The following is a 16,429-nucleotide window of genomic DNA, read 5'->3' on the forward strand; positions in this document are numbered from 1 at the left end:
ACTACACATGAAATCTACAATTATCTCCAGAAGCTTAAAGAAGACATTTGCTAACTTTGGCTTAAATTTTATATTAATTTCAAAACAATCCTAGGCAATTACATGATATTCTCTAATTTTTTGAGTAAAATAAAGTGAAATAGACTCCAAATTGCTTTAAAATTAGCAATGACATAACCAGAAGGTGGCGCTATTACCACATGACTCCACCATAGCAAGGCACTATTCACTTTAAATGCCATTAATAATGGAATACTAGGATTTTATTAATTAAAATTAAATGCTAACCCCAATTCAGCAATACATGTCTTATGTGAGTTTGGGGGGAGAATTCAATTTTCAAATCATGTAAAAATGATACAAACAACATACAATAATTTTGGATCTATGTAACATGGAAGGTTGCAAATAGAAAATACAAACCCTTCTAAGTGTATTTTTCAAGTCTTATGTGGACTGGCAAACCCTTCCAAAGACTAGGGAGATTCTTACCAAATCTGGTATTAAGCTGTGAAATCATGGCACTTTTTATACAAATATTTCCTGCCTCGCCGACTGTTGATAGAACTTGGATAAAGGTCTGAGTGTCACTTAAGGAAAAATCTGCAACTAGAAAAGGAAAGCTGAGGAAGGGATCTCTTTTGGGAAAGCAACAAAGTTCAGAACTTTCTTATTCTGGCTTAAGAAAACCCAAACATTTAAAATACTTTTCAGGGAAAGAAAATTAAGTTGCATCAGTATTACCAAGACAGATGTCTTTCATTCAATTCCATCATTATTAGACGCTGGACATACAAGCAGACATGAACTATTTGTTACTAATAGCAGGTTTGCAGGGAGCCTCTAACCCTCGACAGGGAGTGTTTATAGAGTACAAGCCAACAGAACAGCTGGGCACCACAATGCCCTCTGCACTCAGCCTTCCTCATGTCAGGTCCCGTCTAACCAATCACCAAACATTGCAAGCAGCCCGGACGACCCAAACTACACTCTGAAGCCAACATATTAAATTGCGTATGTTGAGAAAATGTTTTATTTAAGCAAAATAAGCCCTTTTTTCCCAAAAAGATTCATCTTTTCTTGTGCAATTTCATATCGAGCTACGTCTTTCAAAGGTTATCAAATAATTAGTCTGTTCTTAAATAAACAGACACAAATCAGTTAACCAAACACATTTTGTACTAGTTCTATTTACTTGTTCACGCAAGAACTGAACCAAACCAAATGAGAAGTTAGAATTAATTGTGAGCAGTTTATTCTCAAGTCATTACAGTGTTCAACCAGTTTGACATATAAAGATAACAGACGTAAAAGTAAACATTGGGAAACACACATATATTCCCATTCTGAAAGACATGTTATATGTACAGGAAAAAAAATGCAGCAAATATTAAGGTATTCAAAGTAATTTTTTGACAATTCAGATGTGACATATTTACAAGAAAAGTATAAGTTTTAAAATAATTAAATAATTTTCATAGAATTATAAAAGTATTGAGATAAATATTAGGAGACCCCAACAATCACAAGAACATTTTCCTATGCTATTGTATATAAGGGTAGTTCCATAAAAAGTCCCAAAATAGAGCTAGTATTTGGCCACTATGAAATATATCAAATTACCACTTACCAAAATATGCTAAAATAAACATGCGATGTGGAAATTGTACCAAAGAAAATAGCATTAGGCTCCTGAATATCTCAAAGTGTCTACACAAGATCTCTTAAGTGTGTTCATGAAAAAGGAATTTTCAAAAGAGCCATTATGATGGATGAAGAGTGATAACTACTCAAAGCCTTTTCATTCTATCATTTTCAAATGTAGCTGCAAAATAGAAAAAAAAAGAGCTAAGTTTTAAAAATATTAGCTTATGAATAAAAAAGTTGAGTGGTGCATTCTTTACGCATTTGGGTTTTTCAACAGATGCTATGGTAATTCTAATATAATAATAGATAGTAACCTCTGAACTCCACCACTGCAGTAGGAAATCTCTCTCAAAGAGTCATCTTAGAACGAAAAGGAGAAACATGACATGTGTGAATTCAAAACTAAACAGTACTGTAAAATGGTAAAATATCAAAAATATAGCAGCATGTGAAATTCAAGACTATTTTCTTAAAGCGAATGTTTAAGACTGAACCACAAAAATGGTATTTGCTCAAACGGGTCTATTATTCAACACTTCAAACTCAGGATTTTTTAGAGGTGCTTATATTTTATGATATCCCTGTGACTAAATGTATACTCAAATTTGTTTTTTAAAACATATATATTGCACAGGTAGTAGAATACCAGCATTCTGGTAATCTCTAACATAAAGTGTTATCTTATTTAACACATTAAACTATGCTACTGAAAATTACTTTTATCCCAATGTTTAAAGCCAATCATATAGGACTTTTGAGCACATTAACAAGATGAAAAACACAGGCACTTGAATGAATATAGGTTGTTAGTGAAAAAAACTAGAGGCCACAACAGCATGACTAAGGGCAGTATGTCTTTATATATAAACTTGAGGTCTTCCACTGATCCAAATATAGAAAGAAGAACTTGGTACAAAACTTTGGTAAGAAAATCAGATCTCCCAGAAATTTCATACCAAATAATTTTCACTAAATGAAGCAATGACTGCTGCAAGTCTTACTGAAGCTTTATCAAACAAATGTCCAAGATACAGTTGTTTAACATCAAATTTCCCCTTTTCTTCATCCCGGTACACCCACATCCCTCGCTAACAGTTCAATAATATCCTCCATGCGAAACTTACCAGTCACCTTGAGATCCAGCGCATCCAAAATGGCTGTCACGTCCAAACAGTCCACCCACATTGTAGTATCAATTCTACAGCACCACAGACATCATCAGTTTAGATATCCTAGTCTGGTAATATTTCATTCAATAATATTAACCAGTAAGAATATGTAAATACCGACCATCTAATAGTAAGTCATAGTAGCATTTTAAAAACGACCAAATTAATTAATAAGCATTTTTAATGTTTTAAGTTGTTAAACATTTAAATTGTCAGATTCACTAGGAAAAAATATCACACACACATTTTCATCACCCAAATGAGAACACACAAAACTTCAGACAATTGATACTGAGACATTTAGGTTTTTCCTTTCTTACTTTTAAAAAGAGATTACATTTAGTTTGGCCACTCCCTAGATTCTTGGTTTACCAGCTTGTAAAGAATATACCTAAGAGGCAGTATAGCATATGCATTAAAAACCATTTCACCCTTTATCATCTTTGGCTAGAAGCCTCATGAAAGGAAACTGAGGCGCTGATGAGGCGGGTCGGGCTCCAGGTGCTTCCATCTTACACATCACTGACTGGAAGGCTTGCGTCATCCAAGTCCACTGGGTCACACTCATTGTCCTGAGGGCCATTTTTACTTTGAGGTTTTAGCAGAGCGTGTTCAGTCACTTTGGAAGCTGGTTCTCTTGCAGAGACAGTCTGGACCTTGAAGTTCCCTGGCTTGACCTTGGTAAGAGAGTCGTAAAATCCTCGCTTCTCCACGGGAAAGCTGGAGACCAGAGAGTGGCTGCGAGAGGCTGTGGGGTGTGAGACGGCGGCAGCGGCACTGGCGGGGCGGAAGGCGCATTTGGGTTCTGGACAGTGGGGGTGCTCCTGGAAAGATGAGTGGTGGTTAGGCACAGTCAACCATAAACGACAAGGTTAGTAACTCAGTGTGAGACTTTATTCTCTGAAAAACAAACGAACGAAACACACATACACAGAGCAGAAGCAGGAGCCATGCAACACACATGTGCAAGTTCTCTCCCAAAGCAACGCATTTTTAGGAGTGAGTTTAAAGCAGTGACGGCCAACAACCATTTCCACTAAGAAACCAGTTCTGTCACCAAAGCCGAAATTTGGCAGTTCTGACACTCTGAAGACTCAGTCAGCCTAAATGGAATACAGTGGTCCAATTGCAAATGAGCTGTGTTTAAAAGGGGGCTACCAGCTTTATCATTTTATTTAAAAGTGTATTTTCAATCAACGCTAGGAATTATCCTACATATTTTAGAAAGACAAAAATTGAAAATGTAGAATATAAAAATGAAAGGCCATATTTCTTTAATAAGAACTCAACATTTTCAAACCTATTATTTTTATTTTATCTAGAAATCTGACAAACTTAGTTGTTGCTTCCCTGAATTTCACTGTAACCAATAGCATAGTCCTTTTTTGCTTTTTATCTAATTGCACTTATTTAGTTTTGAATATGTCATACATTCATATGACTTAAAATTTTAAAGGCAACAGGTTATGCATTTAATCACTTATAACTGTGGTAGAATAATTCTCAGTGGTGAATATTAATTTCAATGATTCTAATTATATCAAATCTGAAGATATCTTTACATATGACCATTCCAAATGCATCACCATGTAGTTCCTAGTATATTGTGTTCATTTATGATACCAGTGGCTTTGAAAACAAAGTGGTAACAACTTACCAACTAGATAGATTACCATTAGATGGCTAAATGTCACCTGAGATTTAAACTGCCATGCACACAGTAATGTAGTTTATCCAATGCGTCTGCATGCATGAGTTTGCACATATTAGAACAAAGGTGCATTTCAAGTGGTGTAATATTAAAAAATTTCAAAATACGTAAGACAGAAATTGAAACTCTTGTGGCAATTCAGTTAATTAATTTTTAGAAGACAGCTTAATATGATTTCTTCAATTAGTAAAGTTGCATTTTTTTTCATTTATCTTTTTTTCCTAAATACATCTCCAACCTGATGACTAGTGAAATAGTTTGCGTTAGTGTTGACAAAGTCAGTTACGATAACTGCAAAAGGCAGTTTGGTTAACTCAACTTTCTAGGATGAGTTGTAAGTAGTGAGTAAGTCCGGGCCCTCTAGTAAGAAGGCACGTTTGCGTAAGAGCCCACATACGTGCCGCATTCACCAGTTCTTGAGGTATACCTCTGTATACAAGGATTCGACAGCCTTCTGGCCTGCCGCATCTGGAACACAGTGCAAAGCTAGGATTAGAGCTCACCTATACTGGGGAGAGGGAGGAAAAGAGAACGTTCTGCTGACAGTTAGAGCTAGAGAGTCCAATTTGCCCCCACCACAAAGCAAAACAAAACACCAAGGCCCTTCTCCAAACTTTCCTCTTCCAGACAGACATTGTTTTTGCAGAGAGTCTCATACTTGACTGCTGAAAAGGTCACATGAAACACAGGCAAGTTACCAAATTAACACCCATGAAAGTAATTTCTGAGATATTCCAAAAAGGATATAAGGAGAATGACTTAATTAAGAAATGAGACAGACGGATTTCTATTTACTGATTTATAGTTACTAATAGCAGGAAACTATTAAAAGACAATATTACTACCAGGAAAATACTAAAAGTGCAGATATCTAGCATTTACAATTAATCTAGATAATAAAGGTCATCATGCTACATTATCAGACTACATTCTTGCAGGCCAAAGTGCTACATGTCAAGGCACTTAAAATTTTTCACTACTTAGTGAAATCTATGTATTGTCACATCAGAGATCAGTGACCAAAGTATTCTAAAGGCAAATTTTATTCCTCTGATGCACTTGAACATGATAAATTAAATTTTAAAATATTTTTCTTACTACTTCTGAGAATGTTTAACTGTATCAGTTTTATCATCATACTACCAAAAAGACAAATTAAGACTGGGGGGGGGGAAGCAACCCTCTAAATTAATGTACTAGAAAATGAGAATGAAACATGAAGTGGAAAATATTGACCAAGAGCACTAAATCATATTTAAGGTTCCAGCTGCTCAATGGTCTTATGGCACTATTAAGCCAAAACTAACTAACTAACTAACTAACTAACTAACTAAATAAATAAATAAATAAATAAATAAATAAATAAAAATAAAACACCCTTAACTGAAATTACAGAAAGAAAAGAGGAAACTGAGATGTTGACCAAAGGTACCTTTCACAATTAGGCCACGTACCATACTAAGAATCGTCAAGTTTTACCAAACCTAAACCTACTGACAAGTAAGAACTCCTAAAACAAAGCAAGGAAACGTTCATTCTTTAGCTGCCCTGCTTGTGCATTTAAGACAACACAATGCACAGAAAGTTATGTTATACGTAACACTACAAGGAAGCATTAAATTAGAAATGCATTTTTTTTTGCAAGTCCAATTGGTATGAAAGTTACCATGCAAATAAATCTCAATACAGAAAGAAACCAGAAGGATTAGGGGGAGAGGAAGGAAATAACTTGACGGGATGGCAGAACCCAGGGGAAAATCACCCAAAGAACAGGAAACATACAGAGGATGCTGATCGGCCGGGTCCCCGCTGGGCTACGATGGCACCAGACACTGCTTTAATCCAACTGTGCATCTCTTCAGGGCTATCAGCCTAAGGGAAAGAAAGGACTCATTCAGTCAAATTTTCCACAAAATCAGCGCCTGCTACATCAATCTAATGTATGCATTTTAGTAATTAATAGTGTCAACAACAACATCATTCTAAGGCAACAGTTTCAAAAAAATTTAGAAATCACCTTTTAAAAATGTTTTCACTAGAATGATTGGGATGACATTGGTTAGTAAAATTATCTAGGTTTCAAGTGTACATTTCTATAACACATCATCTATATATATCACATTGCGTGTTTACCATCTAGAGTTAGCTCTCCTTCTGTCACCATAAGTTTGATCCCCTTTTCCCTCTTCTACCACCGCCCCACCCTTACTCTCTGGTAACCACTAAACTGTTGTCTGCATTTCGAAAATCACTTTTTTAAATCAAATTTTGCTGGGTAAGTTATTACACATAGACATAAGTTGGGAACTTAATATTTTAAGATCAGAAACATCAAAAAGTGTCAATATGAATACTTCTGGAGAGAAAACAAGAAGAGGAATAAGTCCAAGAAAGATCTCATTTTTCTCTATCTGTATTTGCTGCCGTATTTGCTGCAAGAATATTTATATAATTGTATAGTTACAAAAACATTTTGACATCATTTTATAGATTCTAAAAATAGTTTTTAGTGATGCCATAATCCTACAAGAAGTATGGGTAGTCATATTCCAAAGTATCATAGTCCTTGCTAGGACCTTGGCTTTCAGTGTGAATTAAAAACCTATGATTCCTTTAATCCAATCAAACTAGGCCCTAAAAGGGGTGTAAAGATACTGTCCTTTACTCAAGGTCAAACATCTTAAAGATACAAGATAATATGTTTGAAACGATATTAATAAACACAACACTTTTTAAAAGTAAAAACTCAAAGTAGGCAAAGGTAAAGAATATACTTTCATTCACCGCCAACAGGAGCACAAGTCTAGAAATTTATTTGGCAAAATAAAGAGGTTTTAAAAGGTTTATGCTTTAATAGCTATTATCGATCTAGAAACTTTCCTATTGAAGAAATTCAGGCAAATTTACACACAAAAATGTCCACCACCGCATTAGTTATTATAGTAAATATATGAAAACTATGTAAATTAATAAGTTACAGAGTAGTAGAGAAACAGTTTCACTGTGGAGCATTCATACAATAGAGTATAGACTAATTCTAAAAGGTTTTCAGCGACTTTTTAATAATAGGGAAAAATATGACCATAATACAGTAAAGTATGATATAACACTGTTTCATATGATCCCTCTTGTTATAAAAATATATGCCTTAAGAAAAGCAGTAAAAAAATAAGAATGGTTGCCTGAATGTGGGATTCTGTGTTTTATAAACTATCCTTTTCTTCGTATTTTTCTATATATTCTAATTTTTCTGCAGTAAGCATATGAGGCCTGACAATTATGTTCACAAACTCATCCTAGAAAAAGTGCTACAGACCTCATTGCTGAATATCACTATGGTCACCTCTGAAGTACCCCCCTTGAGAAGCTATGCACCGACACCAGAGCCCAGTTCACCATTCAAAGCAATTTTGGAACTCTTTTTCTGGAATGGCCATCAGAGCTGTCATCATATTACCCTTGATGTCCTGAATGTCATCAAAATGTCTTCCTTTCAATATTCCCTTTATCTTCAGGTAAAGAAAAAAATCACTGGGGGCCAGATCAGGTGAGTAGGGAAGGGGTTCCAATACAATTATTCGTTTACTGACTTAAAAACCCTCACAGACAGTGCCGAATGAGCTGGTGGATTGTCGTGATGCAAGAGCCATGAATTGCTGGCAAAAAGTTCAAGTCATTTTCGTCTAACTTTTTCACGCAGTGCAAGTTCTTTTCCTAATATATGGTGATGGAAAGAGAACTGACTCTGGGTAGTGAACACACAATGTGATATATAGATAATGTATTACAGAATTGTACACCTGAAATCTATATAACTTTACCAACAATTGTCACTCCAATAAACTTTAAAGAAAAAGAAAAAAAGTTCTTTACAGCATTTCCAAATAGTAAACTTGGCTAACTGTTTGTCCAGTTGGTACAAAAGGTTAGCAACATCATTTTGACTCTTGATTTGGACTGATGGAACTTTTGTGGTCGTGGAGAATTGACTGACTTTCATTGTGCACTTTGACACTATGTTTCAGAGTCGTATTGGTACACCCATGTTTCATCACCAGTAATAACTCAGCCCAAAACACCGTCTTGCTTCTCCAAAAGGTCTTGGCAAACTTCGACTCTCCTTTGCTTTTGTTCACACCATTTTTGCACACACCTTTCTCAAGATTTCAGTTAAGATTTTCCTGTTTCTCTATCGATGTTTACTTGGTCTGCTATGCTAATCACAGTCGGCCGACGATTTTGACGCCCAATTCAAAGAACTTCGGCAATGTTTTCGTCAGTTCTGCTCGTTACTGGCCGCCCAGACCTTTCTTCATCAGTGACACATTCTCTCCCCTCAGAAAAATGTTTAAAACATTTGTACACTGCCGTTTTCTTCATGGCATTCTCCCCATAAACTTGGACTAACATGGCCCTGATTTCACTTCCACTCTTGCCAAGTTTAACAAAAAATTTAGTATCTGTTCATTGTCTAATTCAAGCTCAGACATTCTCGCAACGGCACACAAAAACACACAACAATAATGATCACCACTCAGCAAGACACCGCCACACGTCAACACGAACACGGCTGTGAGACACTGATACACCAAGGTTATGAAATCTTACCGGGCTGTTTGTACAGTGCTACCAATTTAAGCGCATGGTGGCAAGGTTGCAAACTTAATTGTCAGACCTCGGTATGTAAACTTTATAAAACAAAATGTTCTTTTAAAAAACTTCCACTAAATAATTAATGTGGTAAGTAAAAAGTGTATTGTAAATTTAAATACAGAATGCCCATCTACCATCAGTGAAACTATAAGACTTACTATCTACTTGTATTAGGATATTTGAGCCCCCCTTTTATAAAATTACCAAAAACGATATAATCAAAATTCCAAAACGTGCAAAAATAATCCAAGTTGAAAATACACACTTGGCATATAAATTAAAGTAGCACTTCCTTTCCTTCAAATACTACTTAGTTCTATTTGACTAACTCACAGCAAAGAATATCCTTATTTGCTGAACATATGACCTACCAATAATCTTACACATAACATTTTTAAATTAACTTTGTTCATTATAGTTGTCATTTTTTACTTATTCTCAAAAGCAACAAGTTTATTTCATCTCTAAACTAATTAATTTCTTGTTAAGAGGATCTATTATCTCCAAAGTATCTTACCTGCACATAGAAAGTTCGAGATGATGTTACAATTTCAAAGAGGTTGTCTCTCATCATTATGTCACTGTTAACAAAAAAAAATTCCCAATTGTACTTAAATAGTTGTTTGATGGTTTTTCTTTCACTTATTTACCCAATACCAAATATGTATCGATAAGAAAATAAATATCAGAGGTAAAATACTGATTTAACAAAACCAAATTATCATTTTTCAATTCAGTTTTACATTAAATTTTATTTTATATAGTTACATATATTTTTAGAAAAGGTTCCTAAAATAACTTCAAAATGCAAAGTTTCCAACTGTGAAGAAATCAGTTTCCTCAAAGAAACACTGCCACAGTTCACACATTTTCTTATAAAACTCTATTCTGCACCAACCTCGAAATACTAAAATTACTAATACATCAATTTGTCTAATATTATTGAAGTTGTTCATAAAAGTTTTTCATTTCTATTGTTTCCTAATTTTGACTTTTCAAACAAAAAAAATCTCAATACTTTAAGCTGAGGGTTTTAAAAGTTCTACCATATCCCAACTATAAGGAGTCAGAAATACAACTAGAATACAGAAAAATACCATCTGTAAGCACTTCAATCAAACTGAGCCACTGTGTGCACTAATAATAGCTATTATAATAATACACAAGTCGGAGCTGGTGCTTACCTCTGCTTACATTCCTGGACTTTATGAACCTCTTTAAGTGGTATTACACGAAGAGGCTCCTTTTCCTGGCCAAAAAAAAAAAAAAAAAAAAAAAAGCCGACAAACAGATAATATGAGGTATATTCTTAAAATCTCTTTAAGGGTTAGTTGTCTTATTTGGAGATCTATGTGAAAATTGTGCTTCTTTCTTGAAGCACATCTAAGACATAAATCTATTTTATTGAACTACTCAGCATCAGAATAGCTCCAATACCATAACCTTATATGTTTGAAACAAGGAAACCGGCAAATAACCTGACACATTTTCTCTGGCCTTAAGGACAGTGCAGCTTAGTAAAGGCCATTAACCATCAGACTTCCCCTGATGAACCCCTATGTACCCAGTAAGTGGAGTACTCCCTCTTTTGGAATGTTATTTTGATACAGAAGGCACCAGAGTCCTAAATACCCAGATTTCTTTAAGTTAAATTCATTGTTTTAAGACTATCATGCTTACATGAATACATTATCTTAACAAGCACCATTCTCAAACATTTACTAACTGCGAGGACCCCCCCCAGATTTTGAATGTGTTCTCATTTAAACTTTCCACAACCCTACAATGCACGCACTATTGTTAATCTGAGGAAACAGGATTAGACATGTTAAGTACCACACCTAAAGTTACAAACTTGATGTAAGATGCAACTATAAGACAAAACTAGCTCCTAATAGCGTAATATGTATACTATACATTCCATGAAATACTACAGATTGTAGCTCACCAAGTATGATACCATGCGATTAAGACATACCATTACTTTATGTAGCACTGAGGAAAAAATTAAACCATGACTATTTTTTAAATTAAAAATCTTTCTTTAAAGTTTTACAAAATAGTTCATTTTAAAATAATTTCAGACTGTAAAAGTCTTACAAAAATAGTACAAAAACTTTCTGTGTACCTTGAATCATTTTTCAAGATGTTAATAGTTTACATTTGATAAATTACGTTTTTGTGTACATGTATGTGAATGTGTGTATATGTATTTTTCCTGAAATGTTTAAAGGCAAATTATAGATATGACATACCTTTACTACTAAATACTTGTGTTTACTTCCTAGAATAAGGATGTTCTCTTATATAACCACAGTCCAATTATGAAAACCAAACACTCCACATTGATGCAATACTGTTATCTAATGTACACACCACATTCAGATGTCATTCATTGTCCCCCCTTTATAACGAAAGAGAAACTATGTTTGTTCTGATCCAGGATTCATTGTGGGATCATACGTTCTATTTAGATGTCACGTCTCTTAGGCTCCGGTAACTGGGATAGTTCTTCAGTCTTTCTTGACATTTACAGTTTTAAAAGCCAGGCCAGTTAGTTCATAGAAATGTCCTTCATTTGGGTTTGTCTGATGTTAATCGTGCTTACATTCAGGTTATACAGTTTAGGCAGGAAACCACAGATGTGAGGTTGTGCTCTCGGCACACCATTCTCAGGGGCACCTGATAGTGGTTTGTCCTATTACTAGTGTGTTAATTCTCATCTCTTGCTGAAGGTCATGCTTGCCAGTAACTGTAAACTTACTCTTTTTCCCTTTGTCATTATTAAGCATCTTGTGGGGAGATGCTTGGAGCCTACAGAATACCCAGTTTCTTTCTCATCATAATTTTGCCCTTTAGTTTTATGAAAACTGAGGATTCTTGCCTAAAACCATCATTACTACAGTGGCTACCAAATGGTGGTTTTTCTAACCTTATCAATTCATCTATATATATTAGCTGGAATTTTACTCTAAGAAAATGCTTTTCCTTCTCCGTTTATTTATTCATGACTCACTGTGACTCACTGAACTCTTAGTTATAATCCATTCTTATCATTTATTTTGTTTGCTCAAATTGTCTGAGTTTTGGGTACTGGAATCCGTGCCCATCATTCTCTGAGCCACTTTTTTCTGTCAGAACTGGGTGTTCTACATGGGCTCAGCTCGTCCGTTCCCTGCCCCAGCTCTAAAATCGGCCACTTCTCCAAGGGGCCCTTGTTACAGAATGGCATTTACAGTTGCTTTTTGGGGAGAGGATGTGCCCATCTCTTCACTCAGCCATGGCTTTCTCATGATAGATGAGGAGTAATATTTCTGCTGTTTTAATTTGTGCTTCTCTAATTACAAGTGATGTTAAATATCTTTTTATATGTTTAAGGACCGTTTTAATTTGTTTGTAAATGAATTGCCTATTTATGTCTTATGTTTACTTTTCTACCAGATATTCTCTCCTCCACTGTCTCTTTTTACCAACCACAAACTTAAACAAAGGTCGAAAACACAGCACAAAGAATTGATCTTCCAGAACCATTTCAAAGTGAGCTGCTGACCTGACACCCACCACCCCGAGCATTTTCATGTGTGTTCCTACAAAGACATCCTCTTATGTTATCACAATACAATCATCAAAATCAGGAAGTGTCACCCAGATGTCTTTTATTAAAGCAAACGAATTCAGTTTAGAATGACACTCGTCTTACAAGCATTTGAGATCTTGCTTCCTGGCTACTGTTGTGAGTTTGGCTCAAATAAACTCTTACAAAAATTCAAAAAAAGAATCAAACTTGTCTTTCTTTTCTTTCCTTCAGTCATTCTTTCCTTGACGTCCACAGTCTTGCCTCTATGGAAGATTACAGGGCAGTTATTCTGTACAATGCCCCTCCTGTGGGAGTGCCTGATGCTTCTTCAAGATTAGATTCAAGCTATGCATCTTTGGCAGGAAAAATCACAGAAGTGACGCTGCATTCTTCTCAAGCTATCCTGTGTTAAATGATTTCACCCATCTCATCATTGATGAAGTACACTTTAGTCATCTTATTATCTGATTAAAGTGGTACCTGCCAGGCTGCTTCACTGCGATCACTCTTTCCCCCATTGTACTTACTGCATATTTTGCAGGTAGGTCCTCTGAAACTATGTCATCTTCCAGTCTTCTTCATACATACATATGTGCAATCATTCACTCATTCATTCATGTCTGTATGGGTTCATGATTCCTATTTTACTCAATGGACAATAATCTGTCACCATCGTTACTTATTTTAATGCTCAAACTGCCCCACATTTAGTGAGTAGGAAAATTTTCAAGTTGGATTTTGGATCCTTCTAACATGTCCCTATCATTCTGCGAGTACTTCCTTGCGTTCTGACACAAGACAGTCCAGGGTTATTTTATATTTGTTTCTTCTGTCCCAATTCTGAAATCTTGCAATTTTTCCAGGGAGCCTAGGTTTCTTCCAATGCAAAATGGTAGTTTTTTCAGTACCCAGAGCTAGGGAGTATATTATCTACATAGAGATACATGTAAACACATGAATACATTTATACCTATATTTATTAATATTTCCATATTTATATATTTTGAAAGTTCACAGCAATATTTTCCATTCCAATCTGACATAAAAATTGTTGTTCGTTTATTACTCCCTTATTTAACAGTGAGAAATCTGGCTTCTATTACTCGTGATAAATTTCCTTTTTTATCAGTGAGCATATGTGTAACCATTCTCCCATCGCTGCCACCACCCTCTCCCCAGAGCGGATGCCCTCCTCTCTACTCCACGTTGGGCTCACCCATCAAGAGTACGGCCTCATCCTTCTGCTTGGGCTCCGTCTGCCCACCTCGGGCCACTCCAGTTCCTCCTGCTCCTGCCCTACTGCCATGCCCGCCTACATTGATTCGCCTCACGCAAAAAATTCAGCTCTACACTGTTCGGATTGATGGGAGGAAAAGAAGGAAAGAAGGATGAGGAAAAACCCTCTCCCCTCAATTTTTAAGATTCTTTATATGTTAAGGATATTGTTTTATCTCTGATATGTACTGCAAATATTTTCTCGTGTTTCTGTTGTGTACTTAAATCTTTTATACTTACTAAAAAAAATTAAGTCTTTATCTTTTAGAGATACATTCTAAAATGTTTACAGATGGAATATGTCTAGGACTTGCTTCAAATATGAAGGGGGGAAGTGGGTGGTGATACAAAAGAAACAAAACTAGGGCCAGCCCAGTGGCTCAGGCGGTTGGAGCTCCATGCTCCTAATTCCGAAGGCTGCCGGTTCAATTCCCACATGGGCCAGTGGGCTCTCACAAACAAGATTGCCAGTTCGATTCCTCGAGTCCCTGGTGGTGGGCTCTGCCCCCTGCAACTAAGGTTGAACACGGCACCTTGAGCTGAGCTGCCTCCCGGATGGCTCAGTTGGTTGGAGCGCGGGGCTCTCAACCACAAGTTTGCCAGTTCGATTCCTCGAGTCCCGCAAGGGATGGTGGGCTGTGCCCCCTACAACTAGCTACGGCAACTGGACCTGGAGCTGAGCTGTGCCCTCCACAACTAAGATTGAAAGGACAAGAACTTGACTTGGAAAAAAGTCCTGAAAGTACACACTGATCCCCAATAAAGTCCTGTTCCCCTTCCCCAATAAAATCTTTAAAAAAACAAACAAAACTAGCCGTGTGTTGATAATTATGAAATCTGGGTGATGGATATACAGAAGATGAGATTACTATTCTACCGACTTACTTTATGTTTAAACTTGTCCATGATCAAAAGGTTTTATAAAAGAGCCCTTTTATACTTTAAACATCGATTTTATCAGAAATCATTTGTGAGCATAAATACAAGCATATAAGACAAATAAACTGGTTAAGGTTTTTTAAAACTTCACAGATCCCAGCTCTGCTGAATCACTTGTTAATAAAGAGCCGTCAACATCAGTATTTTTCACTCCAGACCATTCTTTGTGCCGAAAAGAGCACTGAAGATGCGTTTCTTAAGGAGGTTTCCCTGTGTCCCTGAGATTTTCCTCCTAGCAGCCGGCACCTTTTCTGCAGATCCTGCTGCTGGTGTGTTCCAGATCTCACCGAAAGGCACTGCGCACGTACACCAGTGACAACTACAGCACCGCTGCTACCTGACTGCCCCTCACCGGCAGTAACTCTGAGACACCCTAAGATTTCAGAAAAGTTAAAACGTGGGGGACAATGTATATCTTAGCAACTGACAGAGGTCAATAATTATTAAGTTTTCAGTTTTATCTGTGTTTTCTAACTACTTAACATATCCTAAATACACGTAATATCTTTGTCTCAGCTTTTTACAGCATAACGTCCATATGAGGGTTTTCAAAATTTAGTAATATTTCTAGAATAGCTCGTCTCATTATAATGACTGCAGGTGAGAGGGGTCCGTGTCAATTTATCTGGCAAAATGGAACCCCTGAAGGCCAGACACTGCCCGTTTTTATCCCCAGATCCCGTAGCACTATACCAGGGCCATGGGGAGCTCAAGGAACACCCGCTGCAAAATGCCTCTTCCCGAGAGGCATTAACTAAAAAGCAATGAATCACCTGCCAACAAGCAAGTGGGCAGCCTTCTGAGACACCAAGGCTGGTACTTTTTGAACCAAGTAACTAGTACTTAGAGTTGAGGATCCTGGAATTTGAAGTCTGAGAAAGGCTCCCATGCTAACATGGCTACTGCTGCTATGCTACGCCATTTTCCATTCATTCAAAACCACTTGTCATCTACCAAGTACCAGGAGCTGTGTTCATAATAGAGTACAAAAGCAAATCTCTGCTCTCAGGAAGCTCGTGTAGTGAAGTGAAGACAAGCAAGCATGCAATTGCCAACAGAGTGGTAATGACACTCGGACAGAAACGAGCACCAGGTCCTACAGCGTGTAAAACGAAGGCATCCAATCCTTCGAAGGCCCAAAGCTTCCCAGAACAGACACCTGAATCGTACAATATTCTCTTCCTATTCTCTAGTGCTCTGTTGTCCAATACAGTAGCAACTATGTGTAATCATTTAAATTAATGAACATTAAGCACAATCCATTTTAATTTTATAATTAAATAAAGTCAGGTTCCTCAGTCACACGAGCCAGACTTCCAATGCTCAACAGCACGTGCGGCCAGTAGACGCGGCCAATGCAGACACAGAACACGCCTATCAGTGTATAAAGTTCTATTGGACAGTGCTGTTCTGGTACCTTTATTCAAATGAAGTATATGGTGCCCCCAAAGATCCCAA

The 16,429-nt window shown here is 36.6% G+C and overlaps 1 protein-coding gene across 5 annotated transcripts in view; it reads right to left on the reverse strand.

Annotated features, from left to right (window-relative positions):
- Positions 1-1,249: 1,249 nt before the first annotated feature.
- PLEKHA1 (pleckstrin homology domain containing A1) overlaps positions 1,250-16,429 on the reverse strand; it is a 58,673-nt gene continuing 43,493 nt past the window's right edge. The window contains exons 9-13 of one of the 5 annotated variants that reach the window (XM_033130703.1): positions 10,365-10,429; positions 9,698-9,761; positions 6,310-6,399; positions 4,925-4,995; positions 1,250-3,640 (exon numbers count right to left, since the gene is read on the reverse strand). In XM_033130703.1, coding sequence (XP_032986594.1) covers positions 3,433-3,640; positions 4,925-4,995; positions 6,310-6,399; positions 9,698-9,761; positions 10,365-10,429 — 498 coding nt within the window. In that variant the 3' untranslated portion in view covers positions 1,250-3,432. Of the gene's footprint in view, positions 3,641-4,924; positions 5,031-6,309; positions 6,400-9,697; positions 9,762-10,364; positions 10,430-16,429 lie in introns of all 5 variants that reach the window. The other 4 variants (XM_033130706.1, XM_033130704.1, XM_033130707.1 and 1 more) reach the window with 4 other exon arrangements.

This window comes from Rhinolophus ferrumequinum, chromosome 16 (genome assembly GCF_004115265.2).
Source record: "Rhinolophus ferrumequinum isolate MPI-CBG mRhiFer1 chromosome 16, mRhiFer1_v1.p, whole genome shotgun sequence".
Taxonomy (NCBI): Eukaryota; Metazoa; Chordata; class Mammalia; order Chiroptera; family Rhinolophidae; genus Rhinolophus; species Rhinolophus ferrumequinum.